General features: G+C 41.6%; 1 protein-coding gene across 2 annotated transcripts in view; it reads left to right on the top strand.

The window, feature by feature from the left end:
- Positions 1-4,845: 4,845 nt before the first annotated feature.
- LOC143172486 (E3 ubiquitin-protein ligase KCMF1) overlaps positions 4,846-25,186 on the top strand; it is a 55,173-nt gene continuing 34,832 nt past the window's right edge. Inside the window, exons 1-2 of one of the 2 annotated variants that reach the window (XM_076362012.1) lie at positions 5,185-5,229; positions 13,806-13,907. Coding sequence is in view for 1 of the 2 variants with exons in the window: in XM_076362013.1 (XP_076218128.1) it covers positions 5,214-5,229 (16 nt within the window). In the remaining variant the exon portion in view is untranslated. Of the gene's footprint in view, positions 5,230-13,805; positions 13,908-25,186 lie in introns of both variants that reach the window. The other variant, XM_076362013.1, reaches the window with a different exon arrangement.

The raw sequence follows: 25,186 nt of genomic DNA on the forward strand, positions 1-25,186 counted from the left end.
GTTTGGAATATTTTTGTAAGAGGACAGAATGATTTGATGAATTTTCAGTGTTTGTTTTGGCTCAAATTCTTCATAAAGGTTTGGCCAGAAAAATAGGAAAGAGGTAGCTGGGGCACCTCTAGCTTTATATCAACATCTGGTATCTTAACCAACATCAAAAACTGACTGCTGAGAAGGATGAAAGCTCTCAGTGGTGAAGGATAGATCTGGGATACCTTCTGAATGCTGACTCCAAAGTGGAATGGTCTGGAAAGGTGAGGATATTAACAAGACAGTTCCTGGTTTTGCCAAGTCCAGATATATTTGCTGATAGAAGGAAAAGAGCGGCAATATATTAGAATTCTGTGCAGTGCCTGCATGCGTATGTCTGACTGTGTAAAAGTACCAATCAGCTTAACCTCTTCACGGCACCTGTCTGGCTTCCAAAAAGATTTTGGGAACATGCAAAATCTGTTACAGATGGCCTGGGGTGAAGGCAGTAGCTTCAGGGTATGTGCAGGTGAATATGGGGATGCCACTGCTCAGGAAAGATGGCAGACATGACATCTACACCTGGACTGCACGTCTAAAAAATGGAACAGCTTCTGCAACTGCTGGTTGCCAGTAAAGTATGGGCATAGCAGTGTAGCATCTGCATTGCACATCCCAGCAGTGTCCAGCATTCAAAAGGAGGAGTTCTAATAAAGTTTAAACTGACGATGAGCATTTTCTAGCATATTTAGTTGTGCTTAGATCAGTTCAGCTCCAAGGCCAAATACAGTTCCCACAGGAGGGATGTGTCTGCTAAAAATTCAAGCCCCACCCTCTTCCAGTGCGATGCCTGTACTCCGTTGCAAAAGCTCTAAATGAGACCCACTAAGCAAAGCCATCTGATGTTCCTGAGGACTCCGAGTTTGCTTGTGCTGTTCCTCAGTGCTTTGGGCACTTCAAGCTGGTTTGCGAGACACAGTCAGTAGGCCTGGGAACATGGAAGGATTCAGTTCACAAGGAGTATTTATGTGGAAATACCATTTCCTACCTAGCATCCAGCCACAGGAGTCCCAGAGCCTTTGTGTTTTCTGGTCCATTAGCGTGGCAGAACAGGTGTCCTTGGTGCAGACACCAAAACAAAACAGAAGAAGGTAAGAACACAAAATTCTTTCAGGTCTTTCCTTATAAATTAGAAAGCAGCAAGACTGTCTTTCTCTGATTTTAAAAGCTTTCTTTACAGATCATGCTGAACGCAGCCAGTAAGCAGCTTTATATCACGTTGAATGACTACTGAGCAAGAAGAGGCAGAAAAGTGGCAGTTAGAAAAGAAAGTGTAGTGGGAGGCCCTGACGTGTATCGGTGTACAAATTTAACATTTGAGCATGTATGCAATCACAGCTCCATATTTATCTTATGATGACCAGACTGATCCAAGCAACTGATTTATATAAGTTTTATACCGCTGTGATGGCAGCATATCTTACCTCCAAGTGTGAAGCTGAACCATCAAACCAACAAGGAGTTAGTGTTGCATGTAGTGGGTGCCCAACCTTGGTAATGAGAAGTCCAAGCAAAGTGAAGCAGAGATCACTTTCTCAAATGGATGAAGCCTGGTAGGGATAGCACTGAAACAAGTAAAAACACTCTTTCAGTGGGCTTTCAGTAGCCCACAAAGGGGTGAAAGATTTCAAGGAGATTAATGGTCTAAGTGGCTCCTAATGTAACAGTTTTACCACTCAGGAGCTCTGCTCTAGGATGTCACTATTCAGTTTTGTATCCGAACTTGACCTGCTCCGCTCCAGACACTGAACCCTTTTACAGTGGCAGGGAAAGGAACCGCACGAGGCCACGCAAGCATCTCTTCCTTATTTCAGAGGATTTTATTACTTCCAGGCACAAATTTTATCATATTATGATTTCATGTTGGGAAAATTCACACATTTTTCTGTTTCTCACTGTGGCTTATACAATGGCCTAATTAGATATGAGATCTGGGTCTCTAATCCCTTGCCTGGCTCTGACCTTCAATGACCTTGGGTAAGTAAATTTTCATTTCTCAGCTTGCATTTACCCATCAGGAAAATACTAACGTTGAAATTTTTTTCCTCATGGCTTTATAGGAAGTCTCACCTATGGATTATTCTGCTGCACGGGAGAGAAAGAATGAGAAACTCGATTGCGGCAGGCTCTTCCCTTAGGGACAGAAGGATCCATCCACACCAGAATTTTATAAACCTCACTAAAATCTTTCTTTCTCATTCTGCCTGTGGAATAACAGCATGTGCGTTTGAGAAACAATATTGTTCAAAACAAGGACAGTATAGAATATTAAGTTAATGCTAAGAAGATAAGAATATTTTCTACTGACAGCCATGACCTTGTAAAGGGCCTTCAAATTCTGTTATGCTCCTCTTTCCACACTCAGTCACAGTTGCCACATGCTCGTCTCTGGGAGCCTGGGCGTCTTACATTTGCATTATTTGCTATATTTGCAGAGGAGGTAACCAGCAAAATTCCCACTGAAGGCTGTAACACAGGTGTGTTTTACACACTATTGCATATGCAGGCATATTGTAATGTGATTCCAAAAGTACCAAGGTTTTTATCTATACTCTCTCACTGGGTATAGATACTGGCCTTAAGGCAAGAAAACAGTATATAATAACAGGATTACAGTTTTAATTTTGGACTCGAGCCTCCAAAGACGGAGAAGAGGCTGCAGAATTCTGCTTGGCTGCCACAGGCACCAGGGATGTTTCAGAAAAGTCGTGTGCTGAGGGGCTCACCAGCATGTGCTGGACCATGTGCACTCAAGGGATATCCATGTGAATAACACTTAACAGAGGCAGGAAAGGTTATTAAACCATTTTGCAACCGAAGCGTGGAGAGACAAGATGATTAGCCCAAGGTCTTCCACGACCAAAGACTGAATCTTCTTGGTCCCGGCGAAATGCCTGGGTTGCAGTCTGTATTCTACCAGATGCATGGGGAGAAGCTCCTGTGGGAGGCCACTCTGCCAGAAACAGGATAAAACTGAGCACAGGCCAACACAACGTCGTAGTGCTCAGAGTGAGGCAGAGTTTCGTACACAGGGAACCACAGCCTCGCACAGAGACGAGATATTGCTAGCCAGCTGAGTTACCAGCTTGCAAGATAGCTTGCTCTTCTAGGGACTGAAAGGTAGCATCAGCCAAGAGAACCCGACGGTCTGTATTTTGCATCTGGGTGAGACAACCACTGTTTGCATTTAAAAATGCCAGTGCTAAAATAAAGTAGTAGGACACACATGACCCACTGCCCCACTCTGTGTACTGTTGCTGTGCAATGCTTGCAAGATAGGCACAGCTTTGCCTCCAGAACTATCTTGGAGATTCCACTTCCATAGTTTGGTAGCGAGTTTTATGACAGTTGCAGATTTCTCTTCAGTTTCTTGTCATCTGTGGTGTGCTTCTTGCAAACTCCTTGCATGGTGACCGACCCTTCCCCTGCTTTCAGAAGCAGTGAAGCCATTGGCTCCCATTAGTCAAAATGACCCCCGGTTTCTCCTACAGCTTATCCAATGCACAGGTATTGCGTGCTTCCAGTGAAAATGCCCACAACCCACTGGACTTTTAGACAGACCGGATCCAGGTTACCCTCTTCTCAGTAGGCACTGTGTTTATGAAACTGCATGTGGCCAAGGGAAAGATGGAAGTGAAGCAGGTGGCCAGAGTACAAGGGACAGAAGTGTACACATGCATGTAAGGGGAAGAAGCACAGGCTATATAATAGAATTGGCATGGGAGGGAGGTGGTGCAAGGAATGAGGCTGGCACTTCCTCCTTTCAACACTTACTGTTTACTCCTGCCTTTCACTGCAGCTCGATGCTCAGGCCGCTCTGGCATGTGGGCCCTCACGGCCTTCGAAACAGACTAATGAGGAGGTACTTCACCAATGTGAATGTACAAGAACTGCAGGGCTGGGGCAGATGTATGGGGGCTGTGGCGCAAGATGGTGAAGATGGAGGTTTTGGACTGGCAGAGACAAAACAGAGGAATGCCATGAGCAGGGTAAGAGATGGAAACAGAGGAAAATGAAGGCAGGTCGGAGTAGCATGGACAGAGAAGGTGAGGGAGATGGTGCTATTCAGGATGAAATTTGGGGGAATGCCAGGAAGTCATAGTAAGAAAGGCAGCACAGAATCAAGACGCTTGGTGTATGTACCCCATATATCTGGACCAGGGAAGGAATGCAGCCATGCCGCAGGTTTTTCACTCATCTCAAGACTAGCCTGCTTTCATGACAGGGCAGGAAGCAACCATGACAGGACGAAAAGTTCTCACGCTGTGGAGAGACCAAGACACTTGTCTGGAGTGTGATGACAGACAGCACGTGGGGCCTCCCCCTCCTCACCGAGCCGGAGCCTGACTGTAGGACACTTCTGGCAGGAGTACTCTGCAGGCCTGACAAAGGGGGAAGGGGAAAAAATAAGAAGGAAATCAACGCTGTGCCTGCCCTGGAGTCCGCAGCGAGCCGTTCCCCAAAGCTGGCAGAATGAGTAACCCCATCGGTGACTGAAAAATCGGTTCGGGGCATGCGCATTGGTCTCCGCCACTCTTTCCTCACTCTTTTTACATAAAAAGCTGATTAACGCGCGTCCCCCGGCTCAGGCCGGTCCTGGTAGCTGCCCCGCCGCCGCCGGGCCACGTTACCTTGGCCGCTTCCTCCCCCGGAGCCCGCCCTGCCGCCGCCAGCCCTCCAGGGGCGCCCCGCCGGCGGGGCCCGCCGCCGCCCTCAGCCCGGCAGCCCGCGCGGGAGGGCCGCCGCCCCGGCGGGGTATTTCCTCTTCCTCCCGAAGCGCGGCCGGGGCGGGAGGAGGAGGAAGGGGAAGGGGCCGGGAGCGCTCCAGCGCGGCGGGCAGGCCCGCCGCCGCCGTCGCTGCGGCAGCGGGCGGAGCGGAGCGGGAGGCGGCGCCAGCAGCCGGCAGGGCCCAGAGTCACCGTGTCACGGCGCCCGGGAAGCCGCTGCCGCCGGATCCGCCCCCCGCAGGGCGAGCGAGGGAGGAGGAGGAGGAGGAGGGAGGCCGGCTGGTTCCTCGCCGCCTCTTGTATTTTTGCCCTCTTCCCGGCCCTGCCCCCGGCCCCTCTCTTCTCGCACCGGGGCTCCGTGCGTGCGGCGGCGGCGGCGGGGGGCCAGGCCGCAGCGGCGCCCGAGCAGCCCGCGGGAGCCCCGAGACGGGCCTGGGCCGCCGCCTCTGGAGTAGGATGTCCCGACATGAAGGTGAGCGGCGCGGGGCGCCAGGCCGCGGCGGCGGGGGCGCGTCCCGGGGGCCCGGCCCGGCGTTAGGGCCTGGCGCGGCGCCCTCTCGGGCGGATCATCATGGCGCCGCCGCCGCCGGGAGGGGGGCCCGCGGAGCCGGCGGCGGAAGGAGGCCTCGGCGGCGGAGGGCGGCGGCCGGGCCCCGCTCTGCAGTGTCATGGGAGGGGAGGCGGCCGCGGCCGTTACGGCCCGTCTCCTCGCGCGGCCTGCGGCGGGCCTGGCCGCCTCCCCCGCCGCCCCTCCGGGCGCTGAGCCGGGGCCTGCCGCCGCGCGGGGCCGGGAGCGGGCCGGCGGCGGGCGCGGGCGGGGAGGCGGCGGGGGGCTGTTCCGCCCCTCTCCTCCCGCTCGTCCGCCTGAAGGGCGGGCGGAGGGAGGTGGGGCCCGGCTGGGCGGGCGTGCGGGGCGCCCCCGGCCCCCGTCGGGCCCGGCCGGGGTGGGCGGCGGCGCGGGGCGGCCTGCCGACGTGTCGGCCGCCGCGGCGGGTCAGGCCGGGCACGGCGCCCCGGGGGAGCGGTGCGGCAGGGGGCCGCGCCGGGAGGGCGGCCTGGCACCCCGGGGGAGCGGGCTGGGAGCGGGGCCCCGCTTGGTGCCGGGGGTCGCGCCCGGCGGGCGTGGAGAGGAGCCGGGCCCTGGCGCGGGCCCTGGGGGAAGAGGTGTGCGGGCAGCCTGCGTGGCCCTGCCGAGGGGTAGCCTGTGTGCTGGTAGCCCCGGGAGCTGCCTGTTTTCTCTCTGTTTTGTCCTGTGGCAGAGGAAACTAGTGCTGATGTAGTGGCATGTTTTGAGGCGTTAAGAGAGGCCATCAGAGAAACGTGTATTGTGTGTTTGCCCTGGTCCCGCTGTGTTTACTGCCGTGGGTGAGTTCAGTGGATGGTTCAGGATTAATCAAAAGGAGCAGGATGGAGAGAGCTGGAAGCTAAGAAAGCAGTTTCTACAAGGAGGAAGATGTGAGTGTGAAAACAGGAGAGAGAGTCGCTTGATTTTTCTGTCCTTTCTTACCAGCGGGTAAGGTGCTTGGGCTAGTATTAAAATACTCTGTAAAACCAGGGTTTGTCACTTGAAAGGATAACTTTCTGCCATGTTAGGAACTTAATTCAGCACGTGTTACCATTTGCTCTATCTTACCTAATTTCTCATTTCTCTGTTTAATCTTAAAATGTTTTGACAGAAATGTTATAGTAGAATTCAATACTTGTGGTTAATAATGCTGGCATCTAGTTGGTAGCTTGGTGCTGGACAACGGCATACGTGATGGATTTTCGGTGTGCCGTCACAATATTTTGCAGACTTCTTTTTTTGTGCAAGTATGTGTGCTTCTGTATTAGAAGAATTTTCTTCCCTGAATCCACTAGCTTTTTTTTGTTTGTTAAAATTTAGTAGGGGTACCAGTTTCTTTCTCTCTCTCTCCCCCCCCCCCCCCCCCCTTATAAAAATACATATTTTCCCAGGAGGGTGGAGATGCTGGATTTCTTTATGATTAAAGATGCAGTTTCTAACAATAGTGAATGAAATGAGCATTGATCACAAAGTTGTTGTTAGTGATGTGGGATTATGCAGTCTGTAAGTCTCTGCTATGATGCAGAGTATCCATGATACACTCTTACAGTAGTAGAATACAAGTTTTTCTAGCTTGAACAGGTTAAAATTACAGAAGTGATATTGTGTGTTGTTCTTCAGTGTTTTTCAGTGGTAAGTGCATGGACTGTTATAAAAGGTGGTGATGTTTGCTAAAAAGACATTTCAGTCCTGGAGCAGCCTTTTCGTTAAGACAGAGAAAATTTGAAAGTAGGTTTCCTTGTAAGTATGTTTCTGATGGAGGCTATATCATAAATTTTTCTGTTGTGTGTTAGGTTCTGTTTGTAGCAGGGAAAATTACATTCCCTTGCTTGCATATTTGTTGATATTTTTAGAAGGAGTGACTGTTAATGAAACCAGGCTTAATATTTTCTTTCAGAAGCAGATTCATCAGTGTTTGTTCTTTCTAGTTATGTTTCTAACATGCCTAGTTAGAAAAAAAAATGGGAATAATTGTCTGTCTTTCCTGATAAGTGAGTGTGAGTTTTGGTAATTCTGTACTGTGGATGTAGACTCCTCAGGTGTGTGTGCACGCACACACATGCATGAGTGAAACCATGAGAACACTGTGAGATTAAAAATTACATCTGTCACTATATCCTTGTGATATATTTTTATTAAAAATCTGGTCCGTCTCTTAATTTCTCAGTGATTCTCCTCTTACTTCATCCTTTAGATGTTTTGTTGTAGTCAACTTTAATTATAGAGTTAGAATAACTCATGTTAGTATGGGAGGTGTGCTTTCCCAACTTCGTGGAAAAGAGGTTTGGAGACAATTTTGTTAGAAATCTGGAAATCCTTAGAAATGAAATATTAAAAAAAAAAAAGTAATTTTTGTTTTAGATCTGCATGGTGTCATTAACAGCTGACAGTTTTTGATCCAATGTGACTAGTTTGGGAAGGGCTGTCTTGGAAGAATATGGTATAGGGAAAAAGCAAGCTTTAATCATGTTTAATAAGTGATATCTCTTCTGTGTGTTTCCTTTAAAACGGTCCGTCCTCAAAGTTACAAACAAGATTTATTGATTGCTCCTGACAGAATCTGGATGCTGTACTAGTTTTATGATGTGAAAGGATGTCTCTGGAAGGGTAAATGCTGGAGAATTTGGAATTCCAAAGTCTTGGGACTTTAAACAGGCCATGAAGCATCTTACGGAGATTTAAGCTTACTTTCTATTGGGATTTCTTGACTGTTTTCTATGGTGTAATAATCCATAAAATACAATTGGTTGTTTAAAAAGAAAAGAGAGATTTTGTTATCCTGCAGAAAAAGTCTGACCACAGCCTGCCTTTTCACTGTGCTCTCATTTCACACGAGCTCTGGGCTCACATTTCTCCTGAATTCAGGAAAATGGGCACAACTAGAACTTGAATTATTGTTGCTTTTTCTTGAAATGTTCATTCAGTGTTTAAGAGACTTTGTTGGTAATACTGTCAAGAGTAGCTGCTAGTGTTTATCCACCTCTTGCTATTGCTAGTTGCTTCTAACTTTTCAAAACCAGTTTTGTTCTGTGATTTGGTGTTAAGAGACTAGCTATTCTCTGCCTTTGGTTTTCTAGAATGCAACATGAGGTCATCCCCTGGTCTTGGATTTCATGTTGTTCCCTTTATAGGAGCGACATGCTGTTTCTCTGGGTTAGCCCCTCTGTTGAGGAGTATGTGGTGGTGTAATATTTGGCAGCCTACAAGGAGCAGGTAGGTAATCTTTTTTTATACTCTAGAAAGTATACCAGAAGATATTTTGCATATTACAGATTTTTTTTCTGTGGACGTGTATCTGGCAATGATTGTCTCGTATGGTAGTAGACACCACCCAGGACAGCAGAAAAAGAGAGAATCACAACTTCAGGGATATCATTAGAAGACCATTTTTTGCAACTTTTGTGAAACCAGGTTGCTGCACAGTTGCATGCATACAAGGGCCTGGCTTCAGGTTCCCTACACCTGGCAGCTCCAGGGGGCTCCCAGCGCCACACTGCCTGCACCACTTAGTTCTTGGTCTTGCATACTCTGCACCCCACTCCCAGCCCTAGTTCCATACTTTGTTTCTTATTTTCACTAAGGGATGTATTCTTTTAGCTTCAAAGAGCTAGCAGAAGTGCAAGTGGTGGTTGTTTTTGACGGTGCCCGTTTGTCAGCATTTCTTATGAATCAGCAAAGCTCTGCAGTTAATCCTAGTCCCATGTGAAGTAAGGTTGTGCATGGATGGTGGTAACAAAGCTAGGAAGGGAGAGCAGTGACTGTCAGGACCATGTAGAGTTTCCAAATGTTCTCTCCTGGCTTCAAGCTCCTTGTATTCAAGGGAGCTGGAGTCTCAGTGCTCCCCTTTTTTGTGTGTGTATGTATAAATGTCTTGCATAGAGATCTTTAAATCAAGTGCTTATTTGTAATAGAAGAGTAAATAAGTACATCTTAAAAAGAAATACACAGAACTTGGTCTTTGAAATTCCAGAAATCCTAGAGTTACACTTGAATACATACCAACCAATTGAAAACAGCTAATGTAAGGGTCATGTTAGCTCTAGTCTTCTAGCTGTACAATGAACAGAGTGGGAGTCTGAGCTGATGACATTTTCTGCATGATCATGATACAAAACATAAATAAAACTTTATCCATAACAAACTTTTTGAAAACTTTAAAAACAAGTAATTTCTGCCCCTCATAATAATGCAATAGCTGTGTCATACTTGAGCTGCAGAAGGGTACTATGAACTTCTGTCAAGACAAATAACACTCAGCAGGTGATGTGTAACTTTTAATATTTAATGTAGTTTCAGTTATAGAATTGCCACTAATGCAGAATTAATCTATTTTTGCATGTAAAGCTTTTAATTCAGGTAACAAGACTACATATTTTTCATACGAAGTACTCAAGATACTGTGTTGGTGAAGTATTACATTTGATAATGAAACATGCACCTGTGAGACCAGTTATAACTTGCTGCCTTCTGATGCATTGTAATACTTTGCTTACGTCTTCTCCAAACATGGAATTTTGCTATGCCACAATACAGAATAATCACAAATTATTTCAGATGTTGCTGCTACTTAGATCTGTTTTGTAGAAAATAAATCCAGATTAAGTTGTACATGTAACATAAAACAGTGCGCTTTTTTTAATTTGCACTAACATTTGACTCTGACAAAGTGTTTTCTGACTGGATATGTCAAAGTGTTGCTTACTGTTGTTAGTCGTACTCTATGGTAGCATATTAGTGCATATAACTACAGGTGTAGTGCAGTATCTGAAAACAAGTTAGTGTAATAATTTAACTAGCGAGAGCTGTGTTTAGGACACAAAAAATGTTAATGTTAAAAATAAACAGCTGCAAATGTTATTAGAAACATTGTAACAGAGTAATTTATTATTAAACTGTTGTTTGCTTTTAGTAAGAAACTGAATCATCATTTAATAATAAAAAGAGCTGGACACATCAGTGATATTTTAACTGGCAAGATACTTACTGGTTTTGAGGAAGCTAGGTTTTAATTTTAAAAAAAGGTTTCTGGCTCTGATGGTTTAGGAAACATACTGTGTGTGAACCAATATGCTGCTGTCCCTGCGGAGTCTGTGAACAAGGTCCTCCAAAAATATGTGTAAAGAGAGACCATTTTTTCTCTCAGGTTTGTGATACGAAGTAATGCCATAGATCAAATATTCTTTAGGAAACAAGAGAAAAAGATTAGATTTAAATGATCAGTGTTGAAAGGTGGATAGCCAGTATCTTAAGCAGAAAAACTGGAACAGAACTGTGATACTTCTAACATCATTGGGTGGGGGTGAAGCGAGAAGACAATGGTGAAATAACTCTTACTTCCAAATGTTTGTTTGAACTAATGGTGACTAGAAGGGATTCAGGGGAGGTTTAGAGCGCCATGCAAGTTGCTTGAGCAGTTCTGGACAAATAAAATTCGTACACGTTAAATAAAAGGAAGAAAGCTTTTCAAATACCTTTGCATGTTTACATTACTGATAACATTTGAGGAAGGGTTGTGGGTGTCACTGTTCATAGTTGCGTCTTTATTGTTGTTACTTCAGTTACTGTTAAGAAATACAAAAAGTGTTACTACATTCAAGAAGCTGCTGGACACAGCAGCAGATTTGAAGAACAGCACTCAGGAGTTGGGATGTGCCAGAATTTGGTTTCACAGACAGCACTAATTCAACCTCCTTTGAGTATCTGCCTTGTGTAATTACACAGCTGCATATTGTCTACTCCATAGCACGCCTGCCTCCTTTAGGGTGCGCAGGAGGGGTTTGTATGTTAGACCACTGCTCTGTGTTTGGGAGTGTACAACAAATGAGCAGGTAGAGGCATTACAGAAAGAAAGGATGGTCGAGGTGTTGACAGTGGAGTTTTGTTGTGGAGAGTTAGATCAGCCCTCCTGTCGTCTGCTGCAGAGTTATGTGAACTGCTAGGCAAATCACTTCAGCAAGAATTCACAGGTGGCTGTTAGCTGTTTGTTCCTTATGTTATGAAGGCCTGATCTGGGATTTTGAGATCTGAGCATTCATGACTGCAGCTGTAGTAACTGAGTGATAAGCTTTGAAAAAACAGTTAACTCCAGAAAATCAAAGATTCTGAAAAATCCATCCTTTGGCATCTCAGATTGGGCAACTAGATTCAGTGGACTTGCAGTTTTAATCTTCACATGCCTTGGTTTCCCTCTATTTCAAGAGAAGGAAAATACTGCTTAGAAGTGCTGTTAAAGTTCATTCATTGATATTTGTGCTGCACTGAAATGCTATAGTGAAATGCTTGCAGGGAAAAGGCAGTGAGAAAATCCGTAGTCAATGCAAATTTTTCAAAGTGTGTGATAAAGGCTCAGGCTGACCAGTGATGATAAAACAAATAGAGACTTTTCTGTTTGTTTACTGAACACCATATGCCCTGGTGCACTGAGTAAGGTGGTGTTTTTCTAGAAAGGAATATAATTGTGTTAGATTGTATTTCCTATGTATTCTGATCATGGATCAATACTAGGAATGTATATTTTAATATGAGCAAGGTTGTGAGTTTTCATGGTTTTTGTTCTTGGAATCACATGGACTAAATCCTCCATACACAACGCATTCTTCCCTCTACAGGATTTAGAATAGATAAGCAGGTTTGGTAGCTGTAGGTTCTGAAAATGGAGTCATAATGGAGAAGAGGTAGACAAGCTTAACTATAGGCAGCAGTGTTGCTCACCCATTCAGAAACAGCATTATAAGGCACTGTGAGCAGCTCGGGCACATTGAGTTTGGAGAACTCAAAAAGAGTGCTGTTAGTGACCCAGGACACATGTGAGGGGGAATTACTGCATGGATGGAAACTGAAAAGGAGTTTACCTCAAAGGCTGATACGGAGAGGGAATCTGAAAGAAAGGCATCATCTGCATAAGAGTCTGAAATCCCCCTTTCCAAATACAAGAAGATATTTCATTAATTCAAGAGGGTGATTAAAACTGAAGTGTTTTTTCATACAGTATGTAATGAGATTGTGGAGAACTTTTTCACTGAAGGTTCTTGAGGCTACCTCATATCCAGATTAGACAGTTAAAGCTTTGGATTTTATCTTAAACTTTATACGCTAGGTCTCTTAACTGTTTCAGATTCGAATGTGGCTGTCAAGTATCTCAAATCTTATGTCCCATTTGGTTCCTACACCTTTCCCTGAAGCATCACCTGAACATCTGGTTTGAAATTACTTCTATTGTTTTTTGTACATATGGTCCTTATGGTTATCCACATTTTTATCTCTGCATAGCATTATTCCAATTAATTTTGACAGAATGAAGTAAGACCATTTTGAATTCAGTTTGGAGCATAGACACAAGCTCATTAGTTTCACTGTTTTAGAATATATGTATAAACCCAAGGTTTCAGTTTAGAGCTATTTAAAAAGTTTTATTTGGCTTATTGACATTTACTAAGTTGGTAAGTGAGGTCTGTACCAAGTGAAAATTGTGGGGCATCATCATAGAAGTGTCTTTGGCTTTAATATGATTTTTATCACTCACATAACTGCTCTTTATCCATAGAGCAGTTTTGTGTTTCAGAATTGTGTTTCAGAGGTGTGTGCAGGTGATGGCTTGATTTCTGCCACTTGAAGTCATTGGTTCTAGTTTGGAATTAATTTTTAGGTACGCGTAGAAGTCACTGGAGCCTCCGACATATTTGGAAAAATTTATTTTTGTTTTCAGCCCCCTAGGTTTGTTCTGAGAATGTAGTTTGAATGAGTGTTAAGGGGAGGATGGATTTGTTTGACATAATTTTTATCTTTTTTAATGTTAAAATATTTAAATAATTTTTTAGGCTTAGTCTGATTTGTCTTTGTACGAGAATTCCTCTTTTTATTGCCCATTTGTCACCCTGCAGTGAATTTCATGAGTGTGTTAATTCTTTCTATGGTGGTTGCTTTACTTGGAGCTTCTAGGAGACTTTCCCTAAAAGTCACCCCATTTTCAGTTGGAGACCTGGGTAAAACTTTTTTATTACAACTAAACAGGGAACCTGAACACAGGAGACCATGATGTTTCTCCCATTTGCACGTGGGATATCAGGTGGAGAGTTTATGTCTTGCCAGAAGGCACTCAGGAAAATTTCCTAAAGATAGGAATTAGTGGTCTTGTACTCCATTGCAGTGAGTTTTATAGCTGCAAGTCCATTGTTCCAAATTTTTGACTCATTGGGACATTTCAGTGGCATATACTGTTTGCAGCTATCACTGCATACAGCTTCCCTATAGTATTTTAAGTTTGGTTTTATTTTCAGTATTTGCATAGAATTTCACATTTTTATCAAAATGCTACTGTTCCTGTTCCACATTTGATTTGGATCATCTCACTGTCATCACTGACAAAATCCAGCTGAAAAAAATCCCAGGTTTTTTAAAATATATTGCAGAAGTAAGATGAAGCAACAGACAAAGTTTAAAAAAAAAAAAAAATCATAACTCCATTTTTTTTTTTCTTACCTCAGGTCAGATTTGGTCTTCCCCCATCACTTCTGCCACTTCCTGGTGCCAGATTCTTTTTGGGAGGCAATGTTTCTTGTCTTGACTGACAAGAGGTGCTGTCTCTGGTAGGATAAATTATCTTCTTTCCTTCTTTTTGTCTTTGATCTCTTGTCTTGAACCCTCTTATTTCCTTGTCATTGTTCTTCCTTCCCTTTGCTGTGTTCTCCCTCTCCCACTTTCCTCCTTAGAGTGCTCTAGGGTGGGATTTTCAAAAACACCTGGGGAAGCTGTAGACCCATGTTGGGTTCAAGTGCAACAGATGATTAATGCCTGCCTCTGTAAGCCTCTGAAAAGCAAAGCTCTGGTGTTTCTTGGTAGCACAACTAGCCCTCGCTTATTTCAGAAAATGGCTATTGCTGAAAATGTTTTTAGGCAGCTGTTTCTCTGACCTACTAGAGATGAGTTTGTGTTTTATTTTTGTTTGTTAGATGAGACTAGGTGGCTTTAGTAGTGAAAATTTTACTTACTAGTCTAGGTTGTGACTGATGAATTCTTTAATTATTTGTTGAGGAGAGTAATTGTTTACAAAACTCTTCAGTAACAGTTGATTCCCAGTGTAAATGTTATTTAAGCTCTGACTTCTGTTAGCTTATTGATACTAAAGCAGCCAGTATTCTTGGCTGAAGGCCATTACTATTGGCCAGCTCCCTTAGACTGTATTTACCCTAAAGAATTGAAAGGATGAGGTGAAGTCTTTATGTATAAACAGTTAGTGTAGAAATTAGCATGAATTAATGTGACAGATGGGATAAAGAATATCAATATTCATTTTGAGAATATCAATATTCATATTAGGATTGTAATTTTAAACCAATTTCTGAACAAATTCTGCACCTCCACAGACCAACAGAGTTGCTCTCCAGATACTTGATAGTATGGCAGGAACTTCATGGAAGCTTCTGCAAGTAAACATCTGGGTGCGTGCCTAGAACAACAGTAGAGTTACTTGGAGGCTGAATGGAGACATCCTGAAGGTGGCTGGTTGGAGAGCAGTGCTGTGAGCTGTTAAACAGGTGATATTTTCTGGATACCTATCTCAGGTATCCTAGCTCCAGCAGCAGTAGATCATGCAAGATTTTCAAGGTCAGAAATGCCTTAGGGTATAGTCATGTAAGGACTTCTTGTGTGATTGTCAGTAACTTCTGTCTTTAATTCCAAATAAATCGTTCTGGTAAGAAACAATGTTCAGTTTTACTGGTAATATATTTTTTGCATAACTTATCAGTTTGTGTGTGTATTAGCTGTACATGCCTAGAAATTGTTGTTCACCTGGAATGAATTTGAAACTGCTGGGAGTCTGACTATAAACTTTTGTCAGTTGGACTTTCTTTTGTGATACTTAGAATGAAATTAGCTCTGAAGAAATCTGTGGTTTGGGCACAAAGGCTTGTCTGTGCTCAGGATACCATCACCTCACTTTCACTTCAACAAAGCAAATGTTTGAATTATTGCAAATACTTGCAAATGCTTTTAATATAGGCAGTAATGATGAGATGTGCCTAACACAAATGGTAGTTAGTGTACAGGTATTATATGTATATCAGTATGCAAGCTGAGGTGTGGATTGTGTCTGCAAGTGGAAAATCTCTGTAGTGAGAAACACCTTGTGATTCACTGATGAAATCAGGTCTGAGAGCAGCTTCACTAAGAGTAGTAGTTGTGGAACATAGGTCACAAGTGGACAGACATAGTTCTACCACTGCAGTTTCCAAAGTTTCTTCTGACTTTATTTCTTTACTTTCCGAAAGTAAATAAAGCCACTAACTTGAGCACCTGAATTATTGTTAGTATTATTTTTCACATGTCCAGAGTACTCTCTCCCTAAACCTAGCTGTGGAAAATGAGGTAAGATTGGGAAAGAGAATTCAGTATGCCCTTGAATAAAGACACCTAAGTTTTGCAAAAGTAAGCTGTAGAGAATGCAGAGCTTTCTATGTCATGACTAAACTTTTTTCAGTCTAGCTGTGCGTAAGATAGCTCAGATGATCTTAATTCCATACCTGTCCCCTGCTATCGTTTGTACTATTCTGATAAGATGAAAATGTCAGTAAGTGTAGTTTGATCTGTGACTGTACAGATGGAAGTCGGTTAATTCTGCTGTAAACCATGACCAATTTTTTTTTTTATTGTTTAGACTTGTATTTGTTAATTATATTAATTAGATAACCTTACAGATTTAAGAAGATGGAGTAGAAGCTGTGCAGAGTGTCTTGACTCAGGAGAAGGTCAGATACATTTTCCAGCTCTCTTCTCCCTTGGTTATCTTCAATTTTGGAAAACTGCAAAGGTGGATAAACCTATTTGCCCTCCTGAATGCAGAAAGAATGGATGCTATGATCTGCCACTATGTTCTCCCAGGTTGTTTTGGCGTAACGCCTGTGAACTGCCAGGCAGGATCTGACAGCTTACCAAGTGTTCCTTATTCTGGAAGACTTCTGTGAGGAGCTGAGAAAACAGCTTGAGGTTTTGCTATAGAAGAGTGGCTTTATAAGTGAAGATTTAGAAATGAAGATTCCTTAGAATATAACCTTCACTTTATAAGTGACGATTCCTTAGAATTAATTGACTGTAATTAGTCGAATTTGTAGTGGTAGAGGTTGCTATAGATAACATTCTTGTGTTATTCCAAAGTGCTATCTGAAGTTTATTTAGAAGCAGAGGATCTGCAGGATGCAAATTCTCAAGTTTAACTGATGATGTCACATTAAAAAAAAAATATATAAATGGAGGCTTTTAATAGGTTTTGGGATTGTTTTGTAGTCTCTTGTATTATCCAGCTCTTAAGTATTGGAGCCAGTTACTGGGAGGTATCATTCTCATTGTACCTCAAAGCTCAGTTAATATTTTGTTCCTGGAAGCATTAGGAATTCAAGGAAAGTGACCAGAAAGCTGAAGGAGTGGATTGTTAAGAATTACATGCCAGAATACAGTTATCTAGCCAAGAATAAAGTACTTCGGGGTGATAACTGATTGAGGTGCAGGACTCCAGACTCTAGCTTTCAGGAATACCATGATGTATTTTTTCAGAGCAAATATTTTATGTCAACAGCTGATGAATACTATTTGTAGTGCTTGCATTAAACTTTGTGTTGAGCTACTTCCAAACCTATTTCTCCTTTCTCCTGATGTCCTTATTCACAAATTAATGCTTTTGAAGAAAGCAGACACTTTCTTAAGTTGTGTAAAATGACATTGCATTGAATGTCCCTAATCTCTAAGATGACGCTGCCTGCACGCTTTTTCATAGTGCTAAGCATTTGGAGATCTTGGCAGTGTATAGTAATTGTAAAGGTCCATACAGTTCTTCCAGTTAATCCAGGAACTCTAGAGAAGCTGCTGAGACTCTGAGGAATGTCTCAGAAATGAGAAACTACAGAGGAAATACTTGGAATGATCTGATGACCTATATTCAAGATAAAGCAGACCTTATGGGTAAAGAAGACTAAAGAAGTTGTGTGTAAGTAGTAGGGTTGTGAATCCTTTTGTTTTCCTCCTGCAACAATTGTAAGGCGTCTTTTAATTATACACAAGAAAAATGGACTCACTATTGGCTGTATCGTAGGCTCTAAGTTGCTGTATGTGAGTCTGTTACCTGTACTAAAAGATGTCTGCAAATCCAGAAAAAGCTTCAAAACTCTACATGTAAAATACATTTTATGTGGACAGTATTTCAGGTGCAGTGTCATACGTCTTTCTTCCTGAAAAATTAACGCAGATTTGTAAACTTTGGGAAGGTAAGAGGTGCTGAATTGCTTCTGAGTTTCATTGGTCTGCTGAGAGGTTTATCAGTGAAGTAAGGTAGCTGCCAGATCTAGTACATGCGGAAGAGTCTGGAAGGAAAGTAGTTAACACTTACTGTTTCCTGTAGGAGCTGGTGTGTTGTAACAGTCGATAGAGAGCTCAGAAAAGCTGTTAAAATAACAATTGGCTTAAAGTTGTACCAGGAATGTGGACATTCTGTTCTGCTGAATGGGCTGAAGGTCTCTCTTCATCCCTGCTCCCCAGTGATGCCACCTTGAAGACTGCCGCGGTAAATGGATAGAGTTTCACTCTCATACCCAACCTCAGTTGTGGGTATCTGTAGACTAGAAGGCTGTGCTATTTTCATGGTAAAACTGGTTGCATATTTGACGTGCATTCCCAAATCAAACTTGACAATCCAACACAGTGTGCAGTGACACAGTCTTAAAAAATATTTATGTGTTTAAAGAAGGTACTAACTACAGAAGATGCAAGTATGAGGGTGAGTGTTTTTGCTCATAAACATCTGAACTTGAAATAGCTCAGCAGTTCAGTGGGCGAAAACTACCTTTCTGTGTGGAATTCAAGCAGAGTCCAGTGGGAAATGGAGAACAGAGCTAATGAGTTAGTCTGAAAATGTAAAGAAAAAGTTGTGGCTTTCAGTGTTATGAACGCACTATGTCTGTGCTTCCAAGATGCAGAAATGGAGGTAAAACAGTGAAAATATCTCTGGTGTCTCCACCTTCCCCAGCTTCATTATCTAGGTTTTCTTCAGTAGTAGCTTTACATTATAGTACTCAATTCTTTTTAAATGATCTGCATATTAGAAAAAAACTTCTTTCAGTGAAGATCTGTCAGTTTTGTTTGTACGGTTGATTTTTGCCTTATCCTTAAAATACTGTTTCATGCATTTTGTAACTGCAGCATGGCATCTGAGCCTATAGTAAGGAGTAGTGAGACCTAATGGGTTTTGACGCTCCCTCTCCTTGTTTCTTAAATTACGAAGTGAGGTATGTTTTACCTGTTTTGATAAAATGCTGTATTATTAGGCACCTGCTTTATTCTTGTAGTTCAGCAAATAAAAATAAACATCTCTATAAATCACTGTCTGTTATTTTCATTTAGAAAAACGTCTTTTGTTAAAGCTCAATTTCAAAATTTTTAGAACTCTGTGGGGAGTAAGATATTTTTTTGTTTGTTTGTTTTGGAGTTGTCGTTCAATCATTAAATTAGGTTCCTATACTAAGTATTCCTCTGCAACTGTAAGTTTCAGACTGTTTTCATCTGGCTGTTGATCCTTTGTGCAAATGCAGTTTTCCAAATGTTTTTGACATTGTTTAATTCTGAATGTCTTGTTTGAGAGCAAGGCTGAATGACTCTGACTGTCTCCTATTCAGAGCAAGGATGAGGGGCTGCAGAAGGCTTTTGTCTGAAGCAAGGTGATGGGAATTGTGGTACCTGTCTGACTCCTGTCATGTAGGTCACAGTGCTTGGCAGTTTGCTTCATTAAAGTTTAACATGAGGATTTGAGAGATCCGAGTTCTGGCAGGATAGAACAAAAATCTCATTTTTTGGTCTTTATTCTGCCTTTTAGTGTTTCTACCTGCAACAAAACAGTTACATTGAAACCGCAGTGATTGTTCTGTTCAGAGTTGTTTCCCCCTCCAATTGAAAATAGGAGCTCTAAATACTGACCTTAATGTATCTTCAGTTTCTACAGATAAAAATAGCGATTGTTTTTTTTCCTCTTTGAAATTGTAGGTGGCTGCTTTCAGTTCTAGAAATAAAAATGAACTCTCCTTTCCTGTCCTTAAATTTTTTAAGATGACTTTGATTTTATGGCAAAATAATAGTGAAGCTGATGAACTTATATTTCATGTTTTCTGCAGTAAATTGATCCCTTGTTATCTGGTTTGACAGACTTTCAATTTTTTTTCATACTTGTCCCAAATGATGCTTTTCTTTTTAGTGTGTTGGATTAAAAATCCAATTGTGTAGTGTTTTTCCTAAGAATCAGGTTTCCTTTGAGGACAGGTTTGAACAGAAATATTTTTAAGCTGTTTTTCTTAAATTAAAAAAAAAAGTCTTGTTTAAGAGATTGAGCTAATTACACTAAAAAGACTAAGTACTGTGATTTGTATATCAGTGATGGCTTTTAGTGTTTAATGATAGATTGAAAGTTATTTAGGAAAATGTTCTGACTCGTTATTTTCAAATAGTTAGGGTGGTTAGTAAATTATTCTGAAAAGTAAGTTGGATATATGTGTAAAGGATGGATGGGACTGTCAGGGAAGTGTTCAGAAGGTAATATTCTGATAATCTTTGGTTCTTTATATCTGGTATAAGAGGAGAAGAAAAAAGAAACTACAAGTAATAAAGCTAAATTAAACTCTTCCTAATGAGAGGAGGAGAGAGAAAGGTAGGTATTTGGTACGGCTGGCAAATGGCTGGGTTGCCAATCCAGGGGACGTATGAGCAATTAGCAAAGAAGTATGTGCCATGGAGAATCAGAAAGGAGAGAGGAATGGAACAAACTAAAAGCCTGACCAAAGTAGGCATGAAACCTTTTTTGCTTTAGGTTACTGCATTTCCCACAGCACTTTTCTGGTGTAGCTTTCACATTATCAGCAATTGTAGATTCTGCAGGCATGTTCTCTGTAACAGAGTGGGAGTAAAAGCAGTTGCCAAGGCAGTCTGTTTATGTTCATAGTAAGAAAAATGCCTGAGAAAGCCCAGGGTAGAACATTGCTACTACTGAAATATATATGTTATAGGTTTTTAACCTCCTATTGTCATTTTTTAAAACAAATTTGTTATCATTGTGTTTTGTGTTCAGAGAAATTAAATTATTTTTACAAGTTCCTAGACCTCTTGTGGTGTTAAGGAAAGATAAATTCCTTTTATGACATTGTGGTGCCATTCAAAATGGTGATTCTGAAGGTAGGCTGTAAGTTTGAAAGTGTTCTTGTGCTCCTCACTGTAAACTTAGTTGGGTGATAGGGAGGAATCTAGGTATGGCTAAGTCTGTGTATTTCCAGACCACCTTGTGCAGGTCTTTACTGTAAGTTTCGGCTATCGCAAGGTATGTTGTAATCGCAAGGCATTACTGTGAGAGCTGGAACACTTGCTGCATGAAAACTTTTTTGTCTTTCACTTCTAGCTCTGTGGTTGCCCAGCTAGTGCTGCCTTGCTTCCTGCATTGCTGCCTGTGCTAAATCTTACCTCTTCTCTGCTGCAGGGGAGAAAAGCTTGCCACATTTGCCTATTTGGGGAATGTTTAAGTATAAGAGGGTCAGGAGTGAGCCTGATAGTGCAAAAGGAAGTAAAGCTGAGTGTGTATTCCAGACACCAGACCTATGCATAGGGTGTACCTAAATAGAGTATTTAATTTCTGCTAAGTGTTTTGCAAAGGTAAGAATTTACAAGGAAAACTGATGAATTTTGCCTGTGCCAGGTGTGTTGAGTATTGATGTTTTTCTCTTATCTGCCTGAAACAGTGGCTCAGAAAAAGGAGTCAAGACTATCAAGTCTTCAAGCGCTCTAACTTCTCTGCTCAGTTGAGCCATACTACTTAGTTCTCTCCCATGCCTGATTGGACATGTGTCTTGTTCTCGTCGTTTGTTTTTCCTTTTTTTGTCACTCTTCTTAAATAACATGCTAAACCAAAATATGCAAAGGTTTATTTTCTGAGAAGGCTACCTCTTAACTCTTGCAGGGCTCAGCAGAGAAGTACCAGTTCTTCTGTTTAATTTCTTTTTTAGGATTTTCTCAGTGTTTCTTCATGTTTTTTACACTATAAAACTCATTGGTGTGTGATGTTCTTTCCCCCAGCCCAGTTCTCTTTCAGTTGGTGTTTGCCTGAGCTGCATATTTCTGTTGTCTCTTTAGTCCTGAAAGAAACTCAGGAACCTGGTCCTGTCCTATTAAATGAGAAACTTTGCCATTAATTTTATTAGATACAGAACTTAGCCCAGTGCTATTACTGTTATTTTCTTGCCCTGGCACTGTTTACAACTTCCTCAGTTTAAGTATTTTTCTGTTAATAGAATTCACATGCTGTTTGCCATTTTCCAGATTAATAGAGCTGTTAAATAAGATCATGTCTGGTGCCAGTTCCCTTTGCTGCCACATTACAAACTTTCTGCGCTCTGATAAATGTGTTGCAATTTGTTTAATTTTAATGTGTTTACAGTACGTTAGCAGGCTTTTATGTTGTGATGGTTTTGATGGTCAAATTAAATTACATTAATTGAATGATAAGAGACATGTGAGACAGTATCAAATATTAAATTAGAAATCCAAATACACTTGATCAAAAATCCTTGCAATGTGTGCTGTTTCTAGTTCTACTTTAAAAGTCTTAAACATGTCTGGCAAAACCTTTCACTGTGAATCAGTTCTCATGATACATTAAGAACTCTGCTGGTTTCTAAATGTTTAGATATGTTAAATGTAATATGCTATTCAGAGAAGATACCTGACATTTTTTGTTGAAAGTATAGAAGTCTATGGTACTCTGCATGAAAGCATCTTTATGCTGTAGGAGGCCAGGACTTAAAACTGTAACCTAGTTTTCTCTGTCTGAATTTAAGGAACAATTAGTGAAGAGTCTGATCAGGATATGAAGCCTAGAAAACACTATTTAGATTGTCAGTAACTATTTAATATGCTGGGGGTTTTTTGCTAATATATCTCGAGAAAGTGGTTTGTTTCTGTTTTGTGGTGTTTGCAGTAACTTGCAAAAGTAATAAATCAGAAAATAGAAGGCGTAGCAAATATTATTCTAGGAGGTTTCGAATGTAATAGCTGTCCTCCAGAAGAAGTGGATTCCACATCTATATTTTGCTAAACAAAGTTCCTTAGATAGAAACAGGGTAGGCTAGTTAAAAAATGTGTTTTGAGAATTGGTTTCTTGCAGCTGCTTTCTCATCTTATCTGAAGGAGTTTCCCAGGACTCCTATGAACTTGTTAAAATCCTTTTTTCACTCATGCTTGCTTTCTGTATTTTGGCACAGGGATGTGCATTATTTTGTTTGTCTTTTCAATGTAGACAAGTTTGTTCTCTATTATGGAGGATGGGAAGCTTGTCAGGAAAGTAGGATTTTTGCATCGTATAGTGATTCTTGGTAAAATGATGTCTAGATAGTAAGTGCAGAGTTTTTAGCAGCCTCTAGAGCAGTTTCTGGTTTATGTGTGTGGTGTTCCAGCAGTGTATTTAGAGATGTGAAAGAATCTGCAGATTTGTATGTGAAAAATGTTTACAAAGTGTTTGCTCTTTTTATTGTGTAGAGAGAATATATGTTTAATATTGACAAGAACTGATTGAGGCTATGTGTGTGTGCTTGTACAGAACCTATTTTGGCCTATTTCAGGTCAGAATAAATGGGCAATATTTAAACTTCATCTTACAGAAGTATTTGTATAATATCTCCTTTTTCAGTGATTTGGTACTTGGGCAAATAAACTTTACAACGATTTTTGGACAGTGATCAATAAATTTATATTGATGGTTTTTTGTTTGGTTGGAATTCTTTTGGAAAAGGTGATATGTAAAAGAAAGTTGCATGCACAGGGTTTACCAGTTGGCTGTTATGTCATCCATGTGGGGTTGTAAGAAAACAACTTCCCTCTTTCAGCCAGTTTCAACTAAGGTGGTAGTGAAACCACCAGTGTTTCTGAGACCTATTTTAAAAAATTAAAATGTTCACTTGGTGTTTGTATTTGCATTGATGGTGGCAAAGTTGTTCTTGGACCTGCTGTATAAATGTCATTGGTGTCATGGGATGCCATCTACTGGGCAGTATGATTGGTACATATGAGATGTGTAGAACCTGTCTGTGAGAGCAGTAAATCCTAAAGTAAGACTATTTAGGAATTTTTTGGTTAAGATGTTGAAGAACTACAAATACTTTGTTAGTGTTTCAGTATGTTTTTTGAAGGAGTAAAAACAGCCCGACTTGTTACGTTTAGACATTGTGGCCTTCCTCTCAAAGTTGGATCTGGAGAAGAGATGTTGAGTGACTTTTTCAGCATTCAGTGAATTTTTGGTGGTGTTTTAGGGAAATATAAAAGGTTGTAATGGTCGTCTTGTTCTTTGGCTTATTTTAGTACTACATTATTAAAATAATCTGTGTAATCAAATAGAAATTGATGGACTGATCTATGAAGATTACAAATTCAAGTTAGGAAGTAGCAAAATGGAGCTAACTAGCACAACTTTATTTCATCCCTTACATATAAGCCTTAAGATAAGTTTAATTACCTGGCCGTATACTAGTTGGTGTCTGGGACACTCCTCCCTGAGTGCCTTGGTGCACAGGATGGACTGCTCTGAGGGTGAAATAGAGAGAGACGTGTATTCTGTTGCACATCTGAAACAGAGATATGAGACAGTCAGCTGTGTGAGGTTCTTGTTGTGGTGTCAGAATTGGAAGGCATGACGAATGAATTGGGGAATTACAGAGAGAAAAGGGCAGTTTCATGGGAAAGGCAGGTGGCTGTTGCTGAGGGGAGCCATCTCTCTCTCTCCCCTGCATGATTCCTGTATAGTGTTGGGCGTGTTTTGCAGTGCTTACTAATCACTTGTTCCTGATGCCCTAGATGACTGAAACCGTTCTGTGTATAACTTCCACAACTTGGGATACGAAAGCAAAAATGGAAAAGCTCCTTTTTGTAGCAGGCTGACTGACTCTCATGCGTTAGGACCAAGGCTGGAATTTGCTGGGTCAGCCATACTGCTTGATTCTTTCTTTTTAGACCAGCTCTAGACAAGTACCAGACACTGTGCAAGTGGGCTTCACAAAACTTGTTGACGACAGGGAGATGACAAGATTTGGGGGTCTATTTCTACTCCAAACTCTGGAGAGGAAGGAGGAGTGCTGTTCAGAAAACAAAAGCCTTTTTGCCCTTCTGCTCTCATGTAGGCCTGATTCCCTCCCTTTCCTCCCCCCTTTCTTTCCAATTCCAAGTCAACATCATCTCCGCCTGCAGCTTTAATCCTACTAGTTCTTTTTGCAGACATGCTAGTCCGGTTGCTTCTTCTTCCACTCTGCTATAGGAAGATATTGCATGTTCAGCTCTGTTGCACACAGGATGTGTAAGGGGATGGAGCATTTTTAGCTACTTCAGGGGTATAGTGTGTGAATTTTCTGTTCAGCACTTGGAGCTGCAAGGGTGATGGAGTATGCTCTGCGTTGTAGGTCTCCTTGATGTTTGTTTTCCCAATCTGCTTTAGTAAACACATGAGAAAAAGATAAACAAAAATCAAAGTTCTGTGGTTTGGCTGAATTCTGGTGAAATTTTCACGGAAACAACAGAGTTTTCTGTTCCTAGAAATTAACCTCTCAAATTAGGCAGTAGTCTGCATTAAGAGATGAGGCTATTAAAGTAAGAAATATTTGGCATTTTTTTTTTTTAATGTTATCAAATGGCCTATGTTTTCCTGTCTTCAGTCTTAGAAACAACTGAACCACTTAACTAGAATGTCTTACTTTAAGGCCTGGGGTTGCCATGTGGCATGTAGACTACAGATGAGAGAGTTGATGTCAAGCAAATTTATTTAAAAAAAAAAAAACCAAACCCAAAACAACAAACTAACTAACCC

Source organism: Aptenodytes patagonicus, chromosome Z (assembly GCF_965638725.1).
Source record: "Aptenodytes patagonicus chromosome Z, bAptPat1.pri.cur, whole genome shotgun sequence".
Classification (NCBI taxonomy): Eukaryota; Metazoa; Chordata; class Aves; order Sphenisciformes; family Spheniscidae; genus Aptenodytes; species Aptenodytes patagonicus.